The sequence below is a fragment of the Gymnoscopelus microlampas genome, assembly GCF_963454915.1.
Source record: "Gymnoscopelus microlampas genome assembly, chromosome: 21".
In the NCBI taxonomy this organism is placed as follows: Eukaryota; Metazoa; Chordata; class Actinopteri; order Myctophiformes; family Myctophidae; genus Gymnoscopelus; species Gymnoscopelus microlampas.
In genome coordinates, this window is record NC_139958.1 from 40332540 (window position 1) to 40345295 (window position 12756).

The 12756-nt window shown below is 43.9% G+C and overlaps 1 protein-coding gene across 1 annotated transcript in view; it reads right to left on the reverse strand.

Moving 5' to 3' along the window:
* The window catches only part of chd1 (chromodomain helicase DNA binding protein 1), a 45724-nt gene that overhangs the window by 22079 nt on the left and 10889 nt on the right, over positions 1 to 12756 (reverse strand). The window contains exons 7-17 of the mRNA XM_084047718.1: positions 12505 to 12730; positions 11216 to 11316; positions 10153 to 10331; positions 9046 to 9176; positions 8147 to 8363; positions 6556 to 6645; positions 4833 to 5023; positions 3169 to 3357; positions 2355 to 2514; positions 1614 to 1766; positions 1367 to 1438 (exon numbers count right to left, since the gene is read on the reverse strand). Coding sequence (XP_083903844.1) covers positions 1367 to 1438; positions 1614 to 1766; positions 2355 to 2514; positions 3169 to 3357; positions 4833 to 5023; positions 6556 to 6645; positions 8147 to 8363; positions 9046 to 9176; positions 10153 to 10331; positions 11216 to 11316; positions 12505 to 12730 — 1709 coding nt within the window. The remainder of the gene's footprint in view (positions 1 to 1366; positions 1439 to 1613; positions 1767 to 2354; positions 2515 to 3168; positions 3358 to 4832; positions 5024 to 6555; positions 6646 to 8146; positions 8364 to 9045; positions 9177 to 10152; positions 10332 to 11215; positions 11317 to 12504; positions 12731 to 12756) is intronic.

Below are 12756 nucleotides of genomic sequence, written 5' to 3' on the forward strand. Positions count from 1 at the left end.
CCTTCGGTGTTTTTTTTTTTTTCATGAAGGTGGTTGCTTGTTTCTGGCGCTTGTTTTTAGAGAACCTGGCATGCCAACGACTTGGCAACCCGACTTGTTTGTTTTTGTGTTTGGGATGAACATGGCACGTGAAGGACGGACATAGTGTGAGCGAGACATGAGTGAAGTGAAAGTAACGGCCTGGGTGGAACAAAGGAGGTACGTAAGAAGGGGGGGGGGGGGGGGGGGGGGGGGGGGGGGGTTGAAGCAAAGGAGCTGCGTGTGTGTTGGTGTGGAGGAGATGGGCAGAGTGCAATGGCGGCGCAAGCCAGCGCATGCTGCCGCACGTTACACCAGAAATGGTGCCTGGAGAAAATGGTGACCAAAAAAAAAGTTTTGGAAAAAAGGAAAAAACCCCCGCAGCGGCTGGCAGCTGTTGTGGTGATGAGGTCGTGCGCACGGTAAACGGTACGAAGCTGGCTCCCCTTCCGTTTTGTCCGACATTTGGTGAGTAGAATTAATTATGTTGCGCGGTGGAAAAGCTGTAGTGAGCAGTGAGATGTCCCCTACGCGAGGCGTAAATTCAGCGCGGCCGCCGTGGCGAGTCAGTTGCCGACATGTGGTCTGGCGGTGCGTTGTTTATTCCATAACAGAGCTGTGGGGTGTCGCCACCGAGGGTGCGGAAGTTGCTGGCCATTTATATAGTTAGAAGGGCCCCATAACTCTGAGAGTGTACAAATGGAACCAAATGGACCCGGGTCCATTTGGTTCCATTTGTACACTCTCAGAGTTACACACCCACCATAAGGGGCCATTTGGGAACCAAAATGGAGTGTTTTTAGTGAACCAACATGCACGATATCAGCACCCTGGCCAGAATGGAACAGAGCCTTCAATTAGTATCATTGGTAACACCTGTGAAGGAAGTAAGAAGAGGCCCGATTTCTTTCCAATATGGCTGCTGTGCATAGAGCCTATTGGCATAACAAGGGGGTGAAAATAGTAGGCTTAAATTAAAAAGATAAAAAATGATTCAATAAAAGGCGGCACTGGAGCAACGCAAAAATATATATATATATATTTCGATGTCAGATTACATCTTTGTCAGGACATGACGAAGATGTAATCTGACATCGAAACGTTGTGTTTTTTTTTGCTGTGCTTTGCATCCTGCTAATAGCTGGGTGCAAAGCACAGGAAAAAAACAACAATGTTTTAAACCTTTTAAAAGGGCTACAATCATCCAAGTTGCTCCAGCGCCCGCCGCCTTCTTTATTCAGTTATGTGTCCGCTCCTGAGACCGGATCAGCCTGAGTTGGGCTTGAGGCGTGGTGGAATATTCCTTTAATGAAGAATAATTAATTTCCACTGTGTGTGCGCCTCTTACCTCAGAGCCCTCGGCGTTGAAATGATCCAGTGCCTGTTTCCTCATCTCGCCCTTGATAGAACCGTCCAATCTCTGGAAAACAAACATTAACTCATTAAATCACTGGTTCGGTTTTGGTCCAAAACAAATCTTATAAAAAGGGACAAAATCTTTCAAGATGCCACGGCCAGTGACATGAATTTGGCCCAAAAAGGTGTCATGGATGAGGCTCTAGTATGTGTTCTAACTCACTCGGTTAGCCACTCACCTGGAAGAGGAACTGTCTGCTCTTGAGGTAGTCAGCCAGGATGTCCAGCATGCGAACCATCTGAGAGAAGATGAGAACACGATGTCCTCGCTCCTTCAGACGCACCAGCAGCTTGTCCAGCAGCACTAGCTTCCCACTGCTACGAATCAAATGCTGTGAACACAACGCAACACGTTAAAAACCAGCTTCCCACTGCTACGAATCAAATGCTGTGAACACAACGCAACACGTTAAGAACCAGCTTCCCAGTGCAAAGTAACGTGTTCCACTAGTATCCGAGGTTGGAAAAGTAAACCAAGTACATTTACTCAAGTACTGCACAATGTTTGAGGTGCTGGTTCTGGAGTGTTGTACATTTTGTCAGACTTTATTTTCCTCCGCTACATTTCAGAGGAAGACATTGCACTTTAAATCTGACAATACATACATGAAATGCAATGCAATGCATTCAGATTGTTTGAGTTTTAAATACCTGAACGGAGCTGATCAGTCTGGATTCTACTGTGCAGCCTACTATAATGCAGGACTTTCACTTTTAATGGAGTACTTTTTCATTATCACAATGCCACATGCACAGTGCCATCTTGTTGCTAATGTTTCTCTAAATTGTAATGTCTATTTATGTTTTTACCTTTATAAGCTAATTCAAGATCACCTTTTTTTGTGGGGGGGGGGGGGGGGGGACGACGACAACTAGACGCAAGATAAGCGTTAAATAATCCAAGGCGTAAGTAGACAGACCTGTAGTGCCTCTGCTCGGCTGTAGAACTCCTGGTCCTCGGGTGGTTTGATGAGGTAACAGTGATTACAACACTTCTTCAGCTCCATCATGATGTTGAGGAAGCCTGAAGTACTGCCTTTCCCTTTACTGAGAGCCTTGTAGTTCCTGGTCAAAATCCACCTGGAACACACACACACACTTTGTGTTAATTCATATAAAAAAAAAAGGAATGGTAGTGTGGTACATGTGGGTCTAATCTCTGTGTCTGAATGGATCATAGTATGGTAGTGTGTTTCTTACGTGTAGGGGTGCCACAGTTAACTCACTCACTGCGAAAGACGACTTATGACGACTTTTTTTTTTTTTTTAAATGTAATATTTATTTATTTTATTTTTTTCGTTTTTTCACAAAGAACCAGGAGGTAACGTGATCCGAAGATTTACTGCTCCATTAACTTCCTGGTTAACTTATTACTTACGGCTCCTGTGTTTTACTATGTATTTTTGGCGATTATTATGCTATTCTCAACTGGGTATAACAAGCGAACGTAGGGTCGCCCTTTTCTTGCTTTAGTTACTAGTTACTTTGTAGATTTTGATTATTATTACAAAACATACATTGACCACTTCAGCCCTATATACACATTTAGGCCATTTGAAAGCGTCGCTTTCTCACAATGCGACGCATTGTGAGCTTGTATATCGGCTATTTTCAAACGATTTTGTTATACATTTGAAAACTTGTGAAATGGGACAGTCTGCATAATGAGTACCTTCTATTTTTTGGCACTTTAAGTACATTTTGAACCTCGGGGTGCGCGGCGTTCCACTTACTTGTAGTACTGCTTCTGGATGGCGCTCATCTCCACGCGGAGGATCTGCTCCACCTTGGCGGGGAGAGACTTCTCCACGTCCTTCTTGACCCGGCGGAGCAGGAAGGGTTCCAGCTCCTTGTGCAGGCTGGCGTAGCCCGAGTCCCTGCCTTTCGCGTGGTCGTCTTCAAACTGCTCCCAGTGGTGGAACCTGGAGAACAGCAGCAATACCAGGGACACGTTTACAACCACACATCCAACACGGGTCGTTCGAAAAGTCTAATAGGCTCTATGCACAGCAGCCATATTATGAAGACATTCACAGGTGTTACCAATGATACTAATGAAGGCTGTGTTCCATTCATGGTCAAACAGAGTCAGGGTGCTGACTCACTGGAAACACTTTGCTACACCAGTGGGTCTACAGTTGGGGTCCAGGGACCCTCATGGGCTTCCAAATGGCCCGTTACAGGTGTGTAACTCTGAGAGTGTACAAATGGAACCAAATGGACCCGTAAGGGTCCATTTGTACACTCAGAGTTATGGGGGTCGTGGAAACCACTGTGCTCGACTAAATGGAACAGAGCCTTCATTAGTATCATTGGTAACACCTGTGAAGGAAGTGATAATATGGCTGCTGTGCATAGAGCCTATTTGACATATCTGTCGCTGTCGGGGTGGAAACCTCGTCCAATGGATCCAGTGTAGTTGTTATTTAGTCACAAGTGCTTGCTGATACTTTTCAATGGTTCAATATTTGTAAACCCCACAGACACACTTACCCACTTTAGGCCATTTTGGGGCGGGAACCCCTATTTGTAACTATACCTTTCAGGACGGGAAAACCCCTTTTGGGGTTGTTATTACTATGTAAAGTACTATATAGCAATACATTTGTTGTACATTTTTTAAGTTTTTCAGAAAACGTAGGTCAGGATTTAGAAGCCGTTTTTAGAATCGGACACAGGTCTAAATGGGTTAAAACTATATTTGAAAAATAACAGATCTACAAGCTCACAGTGTGCTGCTTTGCGACACGTTGTGATCTTGTAGAGCGGCTATTTTCGCTACTTTTGAACGACACTCTTGTACTGTTAAACTAGACTCTATCCTTCAAAGTTGAAACGATAACACGGCATCTGCCCGACAGCAACATTATACTCGTCTATACTTACGTTACAATACAAAATGTTGGATATCACCCTGAGCCCAATAGGCTCTATGCACAGCAGCCATATTGGACAGAAATTGGGCCCCTTCCTTGCTTCCTTCACAGGTGTTACCAATGACACTAATGAAGGCTCCGTTCCATTTAGTGTAGCACAGTGGTTCTCAAACCTTTTAATTTCAAGGACCCCTATAACTGAGAGTGTACAAATGGAACCAAATGGACCCTCGGGTCCATTTGGTTCCATTTGTACACTCTCAGAGTTACACCCTCTCAAGGAACCATGAGGGTCCCTGGACCACACTTTGAGAACCACTAGTATTTCTAGTGAGCCAACATGCACAACATCAGCACCCTGACTCTGTTTGGCCAGAATGGAACAGAGCCTTCATTAGTATCATTGGTAACACCCGTGAAGGACGTAATAATTTTTCTCCAAAACGGCTGCTGTGCATAGAGCCCAATTCGTGCAACATCACTTTCAAAAACACCACTTCAAGCGGGAGGTATTGTCGTACTTTTCGGGCATGATGAAGTGCAGCAGGGACCACAGCTCTTTCAGGGAGTTCTGGAGGGGCGTGCCGGTGATCAGCAGCCTGTGGTTGGACTTGAAGTCCATCATGGTCTTGTAGAGCAGAGAGTCGTCGTTCTTCAGGCGGTGAGCCTCGTCCACGCCGATGAACGCCCAGTTCACGTTGCCCAGGAATGACTGCAGAGAGACACGAGGCAACAATTTGAACTCGCAAACCGAAAGGTTTTGTCGGGGCCAAGTGACAATGTGTGACATTGCTCTTTAATGCAGTGGTTTCTCAAACTTTTTCATGTCAAGGACCCCCCGAATTGACACTTATTAGCCCGCGGACCCCCATTTCAAAAGATATGCCAGGGACCCCCATAAGAGACGATTTTTTTACGGCTCTAGCAGTGATTCTCAACCATTTTAATTTCAAGGACCCCCCAATTTGACATGCATTAGGGCTACGGACCCCCATTTAATGGCATTTCTATCACTTGGACCGCAATTTATATTGTAAAATCTATCTCAATTTAACTCTGAGAGTATACAAATGGAACCAAATGGACCCATTTGTACACTCTCTGAGTTACAGACCCATAAGACCCGATGATTTAATTTTTGGCCACCATCCTGTCCCACCCTCCAACTCCCTGGGCATTTTAAATTCAAATATCCATTCCTCTGCCAAAAATCTAGGTTTTATTTTTGATAACAATTTTAAACTTGACAAACATATCAGCTCTGTCATCAAGTCAAGCTTCTTCCAGTTAAGACTCATAGCTAAAGTCAAAGCGTATCTCCCACAAAAACAGCTGGAGATGGTCATACATGCTTTTATCACCTCCAGATTAGACTACTGCAACTCACTCTATACTGGCATTGATCAGGCTTCACTTAGGCGCCTACAGCTGGTCCAGAACGCAGCCGCCCGCCTCTTCACCGGCACTAAAAAACGCGACCACATAACACCAGTCCTGGCCACTCTTCATTGGCTCCCTGTTCATTTTAGAATAGAATTTAAGGTTCTTTTATTTGTATTTAAAACCATTCACGGCCTGTCCCCGTCCTATCTCTCCGACCTAATTGAGCCCCATATTCCAACCAGGGCCTTGAGGTCTGCGGATAAGCTACTGCTGGTCCCTTATATGACCAATTTGAGGAGTAGGGGTGACCGTGCTTTTGCGGCTGCGGGCCCCAGGCTCTGGAATTCGTTGCCCCTCCCCATTAGATCTGCCCAGTCGATTGGGGCTTTTAAAAACTTACTAAAAACTCACTTATTCTCTCTTGCTTTTAGTCGCACCTAGCTATCCTGTTCTGTCCTAACTCCGCATTGTTTTGTTTCTCTTTTTTGTTTTTGGTCCTGTGTATATATCATTTGTTGATGCTTCTTTGTGTCTAATTACCTTATTTTAACCATGTTCAGCACTTTGGTCGGCTTTGAGCTGTTGTAAATGTGCTATATAAATAAAGTTTGATTTGATTTGATTTGATAAGGGTCCATTTGGTGCCTAATCTATCATTTAGATGGGGACCCGCTGGAACTCCCTCAAGGACCCCACTTTGAGAACCAATGCTTTAATGCGTTTATCTCACCGCGTGTCAGAAAGTGCATTATTTCAAGCATTTAATTTCAGATACGATCCGAGCCGCACCACAACTACCAAGTAAAAAACAGTGAATTTCGAGCCCTGGGGTTTGGCGGCGAGGAGAGCAGCCACACTGACCTTGTCTTTGAGGAGGATCTCGTACGTCGTCAGAAGAACGTTGAACTTTAGCCTCTTGTTGTGCGCGTGTAGCCACTCATGCGTTCGGATCTGAAATGAAGACGGGATAAGAATATGTAAATATTACACAGTTTGCAAACATACATAGTATACATAAACTAGAAAAGGTGCTCCTCGGAGCACTGCCAGACCCCTAGTGGTTGAAATCTGAATGGCCGGACTTCGCATGACATGTGTGCAGAGGAAAAGAGGGACAGACCGACCGACAAAGCCTCCTGTAGGCCGACCCCTTGGGTCGGGCAACTATAGGAAAAAATAGGCCTGCAAACAATGAAAGTGCATGGTAAACTGTATTCATCCTTACAGTATATAGGCTACTTTGTCATACGATGAATAGTGAAAATGTAAAATAAATAGATACATGTAAAAATAATAATAATAATAATAATAACAACAACTACAACAATAAAACTCTTCCACCGCAAAATGTTGAGAAATAGGTTAACTCATTCACTGCCTGAATTATTTCTGGCCGCGTTTGCCCACTGCCAGAGATTTTTCATTGAAAAAAAAAAAAGTACTCAGGAGGCGAGATACAGAATTTTTAAGTTTTAAGTTAACAAGGAAGTGGATGGGAATCTAGATCTTCGAAAAATCATATCTCCTTGGTCTTTGGATCAAATAAAAAAAATTAAAAGAAATTGGACAAATTAAAAGTCGTTTTAGTCGTTCAGTCGTTGGGGGTTACAATTACTACATAATCTCCTAATTGCAATTATTTGAAATAATCGCAATTATTTTGCGTAATCGTCATAATCGTTTCCATGTTGTTTCCAACATTTTCCCAAAATAGCAGATCTACTGCTATTTAGTATAACATCATTAAATGTGTCAGTCATTTCTTTGTATATTTAAGTTATTCATATCTGCTCGTGCTCGGTGCAATTTGTGATTGTGAAGCCCAAAAAAACAAACAGAAATTAAATTTGTATTCATAAAAAAAATCGTCAACTTAAGCCATTAAGACCTGAGGCCGATTCTTACCAATGTCTTTTCTGAAAAACGTATGTTTCTATATCAGTGGTTCTCAAACTTTTTCATGTCAAGGACCCCCCCCAAAATTATATGTATTTGGCCGCCGACACCCATCTCAAAATATTGTTCCAGGGACCCCCCCCAGAAGCAAAGATTTGAGTTAAAAATGTTCGCCTTAAAAGAATATAAATATGTTAATGTGCACACATTTTCTTGATTTTTCTAAAATAAAGAAAAAATATTTTTGAATAGCCAAAAGTGTAAAATAATGCTTTTTTTTTTGCTCAAATAGAAAAAAGAAAAAAAATCACACCCAGTGTGAAGAGTGGTGCCTTTGAATTAGTATAACTGGTTGCATCCTTGTGTTGCAATCAGCTGCAGCTGTTGAGGCCGTGCTCAAACGGACGGACGGACGGACGGACGGACGGACGGACGGACGCACACACACACGCGGTCAAGTGTAGGAGTGGCTGGCACCACTCAAAAAATGACACAGCTGCGTTCCAGGTCTTAATGGGTTTAAGTTTGTATTGATGACGGCCCTGGTCTAACGTACCATGGTCCTGCTGCTGATGTCTCCCAGGTAGACCACCACATTCATCTGCGGGGCCCACAGCTGGAACTCCCGCTGCCAGGAGGTCAGCGTGGAGAGCGGGACCACCACCATGAAGGGCCCGTACAGCTGGTGGTCGTGGAAGAGCAGGTCCAGGAAGCAAATGGTCTGGATGGTCTTGCCCAAACCCATCTCATCTGCCAGGATGCAACTGTTACCTCTGGGGGAGGGGAGGGGAGGAGAGAGATTACTTTAACCCAGGGGGTCCTCAGAGTTACTACAGGGGGTCCGCCAAATCTTTCTGTGATATGATTAACCACTTGAACCTTAGCATTCCTTTTCCGCAAAAATAGCAGATCTACAAGCTCAAAACACGTCGCAGCGCGCCACGTTTTGAGCTTGTAGATATGCTATTTTTGTTTTTTTAATTGGAATTTATTTATTTTTTACTACTTTTTAATTGGAATCCTGAAGAGTAGCAATTTTATTTCTACATTTAGTTATACTTATGTTAACTTTATGAACTTAAATACAAATACATTGGACATAAAAAAAGACAATCGAATTTTAATACTAGTCATTAAGCTACTACTAATATAGTAGCAGTGATTAAAGCGGGTCATGTTTGCAATTGCAACAGCTGAAATCAATAACAAATCAGTATTCCGATATTAACCTGCGGGCCGCATTAAGTGAAGGTGGGGGCCGCAAGTGGTCCCCGGGCCGCCAGTTGCCCATGTATGATTTAAACCACAGAAGAGCGTGACTAGCTCTCTAAAGCCCAATTTAAACTTCATCATACGACAGTGTTGTGTGCCCGGAAATAGCCAATCTGCTATTTTTTTGGGCACGCGAGAGCATAAATTAGACATCGTCGGCCTCTTTGAGTGGGTCGTACGTACTTGCACCAGGAGTGAGCCAGGTAGTTCAGACTGTCCAGTTGATAGTCTCGGAGCTCCAGTCCCTCTACGCCGCCGCCGATGTACGCCGGCTGTTTCTTCACGGGGACAAACCGCGGCCTCTGCTTCAACACCTGGGTAGGAACAAGGTCAGAGGTAGGGCCATGTCACCATTGCAAAATAGGCTCTATGCACAGCAGCCATATTGGGAATGAATTGGGCCCCTTCCTTACTTCCTTCACAGGTGTAACCAATGATACTAATTAAGGGCAGGTTCTGTTCCATTTAGTGTGGCATAGTGGTTGTCTTATTTTCAAGGACCCCCATAACTCTGAGAGTGTACAAATGGAACCAAATGGACCCTTACGGGTCCATTTGGTTCCATGTGTACACTCTCAGAGTTACACACCCACTATAAGGGGCCATTTGGGAACCAAAATGGAGTGTTTCTAGTGAGCCAACATGCACAATATCAGCACCCTGACCAGAATGGAACAGAGCCTTCATTAGTATCATTGTTAACACCTGTGAAGGAAGTAAGAAGAGGCCCAATTTCTTTCCAATATGGCTGCTGTGCATAGAGCCTATTGTATCCATTAAGACCTGAGGCCAATTCTACAAATGCCTTCGAAAGCAGTAGTTCTCACAATTTCAATGTTTTTTCAAAAATGTTTAAAATTAGCAAATGTACAAGCTCGCAGCGCAGCTGCGAACTTGTACATCTGCTATTTTTGAATAGCCAACGCAAAAATGTAAAAAGTCACACATGCTTTCCCGGTTTTAATCCGTGAAAACACTTAAACCATTATTCTATACTTTGGCTTCAAAAACAGCAGATATACAAGCTCAAGACGAGACATTTTGTCAAATCGGAACTTCAGGCCTTAAAAGGGATAGTTCACCCCCAAAATTACTTTTTTTCCTATCGATTAGTCACCCCATGGAGACTTAAATTCATGGATAGTTTTTTGTTTTTGTCGCATTCCTAAGCCTTATTTTTTGGGTGAACTATCCCTTTAATGGGTTAATCTCTCAACACAGATTATTTTGTCTTTTCAGAATGGGTTCCCAGATTGACCAGTGGTCAACTGGTGGTTGTGCTACGGTTACCTTGCAGTCTCTGGAGGGGATGTTCTTAGACTGGTTCCTGCTCATGTAGTCGTCTATACACTTCTGGAACTTCCTGGAGAGGAGCCCTCCGTCCTCCCAGCTGCATTCGGAGTAGGGCAGGCCCTGCCACTTGCACAGGTAGTCGGGAAACCCCGCCGCCGACTTCTGGTTCGAATGCCCTGTTCCAAAAGCAAAGCAATGGATGTTATATCGGAATTCAGGACTATTCAAGGGGGTTTCGATGACGTTTTCTTATATTTTCCGTCGTTGAAACTTGGCAGGGTTTTTTTTTTTCCTGGATGGAGGATTATACAACAAAGTCAGCAGTTCCAACAAAGCAATCCGATTGGTCAATTTAGACCAACGGTTCTCAACCTTTTTCTGGATCAGGGGCCCACTTGAAAATGTCAAAAGTGTTTGCGGCGCACCCATCTGACCACTTAACACAGCAGCCGTGTTAACTAATTTTCTGCCATTCACGCATATATGCGTTCTATTGAATCCATCACTTGCCTGCCAGTAACGCATAAATGCGTTTTGTTTTATTTGACCCGAATACCAAGGAGATATGATTTTTCGAAGATCTAGACTCCCATCCACTTCCTTGTTAACTTAAAAATTCAAATGTCTGTATCTCGGCTCCTGAGTACTTTTTTAATTACAATGAAAAATCTCTGGCAGACAACTGCAAAAAATCTGAAACAATTCAGGCAGGTTAAGTGTTAATATATGTGGGCCGCATGTATTTTCATGTTTATTTGAATGATCAATCGATCGACTGTGTTCTGGCTTGGACAAATGGAACCAATATAGTATACTTTAAGTTATAATTTAGCGGTAACGCAATTAAAACCCATTTTTCAAGGTTTGAAAATATATATTTTTTATATATCATTAAAATCTCAAGTGCTTTGCCAATTATTTGGGACATTTAGAATGGGATCAAATCAGCACGACCGCTACACCTAGCCATGCTCAGATGAAAAATGCCTCATTTCTGACCGTAAGTGAAAGTCAAAGTGTGCTCAATGTCGATGCACGTCTCAACCGTCAGAGATCTCACCTATGATCCTCTCTACCAGTTGGTACTGCGAGTGCAGGTCGTCCATCAGCTCCTCCTGACAGTTCAAGTACTCGATGTCCTCCGGCGACGCGGCCTTCATCCTGTGATGTCATCAAAATGGTGTCAAAGAAGACAGTTCTATAACATGTGTTCCTGTAGTCAATACAGTAAGGAATATAACTCTGTCTAAGACAAAGTTAAAGTCCAGTTGTTCATCCAAAAAAAAAAATACTTATTTTTTCTATCAATTACACACCCCATGAAGACTTGAATTCATGGAGATTTTTGTAGATTTTGTCACAATCCTAAAGCAATAATTCAATGAGTGGCTGCTCAGTAGGAGACTCTCTGAGTCTCCGCCGGTCAAATTATTGACTGAGGCATGCGACAAAAACTAAAGAATGTAATTGATAGAAAATGTTGTTTTTTTGGGTGAACTACTCCTTTAACGCTATTTCCTGTGCGTGTTGTTAACCCACTAATAGGCTCTATTCACAGCAGCCATATTATGAAGACATTCACAGGTGTTACCAATGACACTAATGAAGGCTCTGTTCCATTCTGGTCAAACAGAGTCAGGGTGCTGATATTGTGCATGTTGGCCCACTGGAAACACCAGTGGGTCTACAGTTGGGGTCCAGGGACCCTCATGGGCTTCCAAATGGCCCCTTACAGGTGTGTAACTCTGAATGTGTACAAATGGAACCAAATGGACCCGTAAGGGTCCATTTGGTTCCATTTGTACACTCAGAGTTATTGGGGTCGTGGAAACCACTGTGCTAGACTAAATGGAACAGAGCCTTCATTAGTATCATTGGTAACACCTGTAAATGTCTTCATAATATGGCTGCTGTGAATAGAGCCTATAGTCCATACCCGGGGAGGGGATTGTGTGCACCCAAACTATGCAGGCTGTTTGTTTACGCGCTCGGTATGCATAGTTACAGTTTTGGAGAAGAGCGCTGCTCAGTTGATCGTGTGTGTGTGTGTGTGTGTGTGTGTGTGTGTGTGTGTGTGTGTGTGTGTGTGTGTGTGTGTGTGTGTGTGTGTGTGAGACAACCCGGTCATTTACGACCCGCCGTCGGAGCGCGTCGATGTGCGTGCGAGTGCTGCGGACGTGACATCCAAAGCGGCCCGCGGCCTATGGAAGGATGCCTGTGGACGCGGCCGCCGAATCACACTCCTTTAACCCTTTAAGACCTGAGGGCGATTCTACGAATGTCTTCTAAAATCCTAACAGTTTTCGGCAGAGGTTCCTTAGATGTATAGCAGGATCTAGTTTCTCTCACCACTTCTTCTTCTCCTGCTCCTTCTTCATGAAGTTCTCCAGTTTCTTCATGCCCTTGACGTTCTGCAGCTTGAGGGAGTCCTCGGTCTCCCAGGTGTTGTGGATGTGCGACCAGTTCTTCCACTTGATCAGGTACTGGGTCTCGCCCGCCTCTTTGCCGGCGGTGAAGTTGACGTTGGGATCGCCCTCCGCCTCCACCGAGTACACCGTGGTGGTTCCTCCCGTCGCTGGGTATCAAAACGGGCACAATATA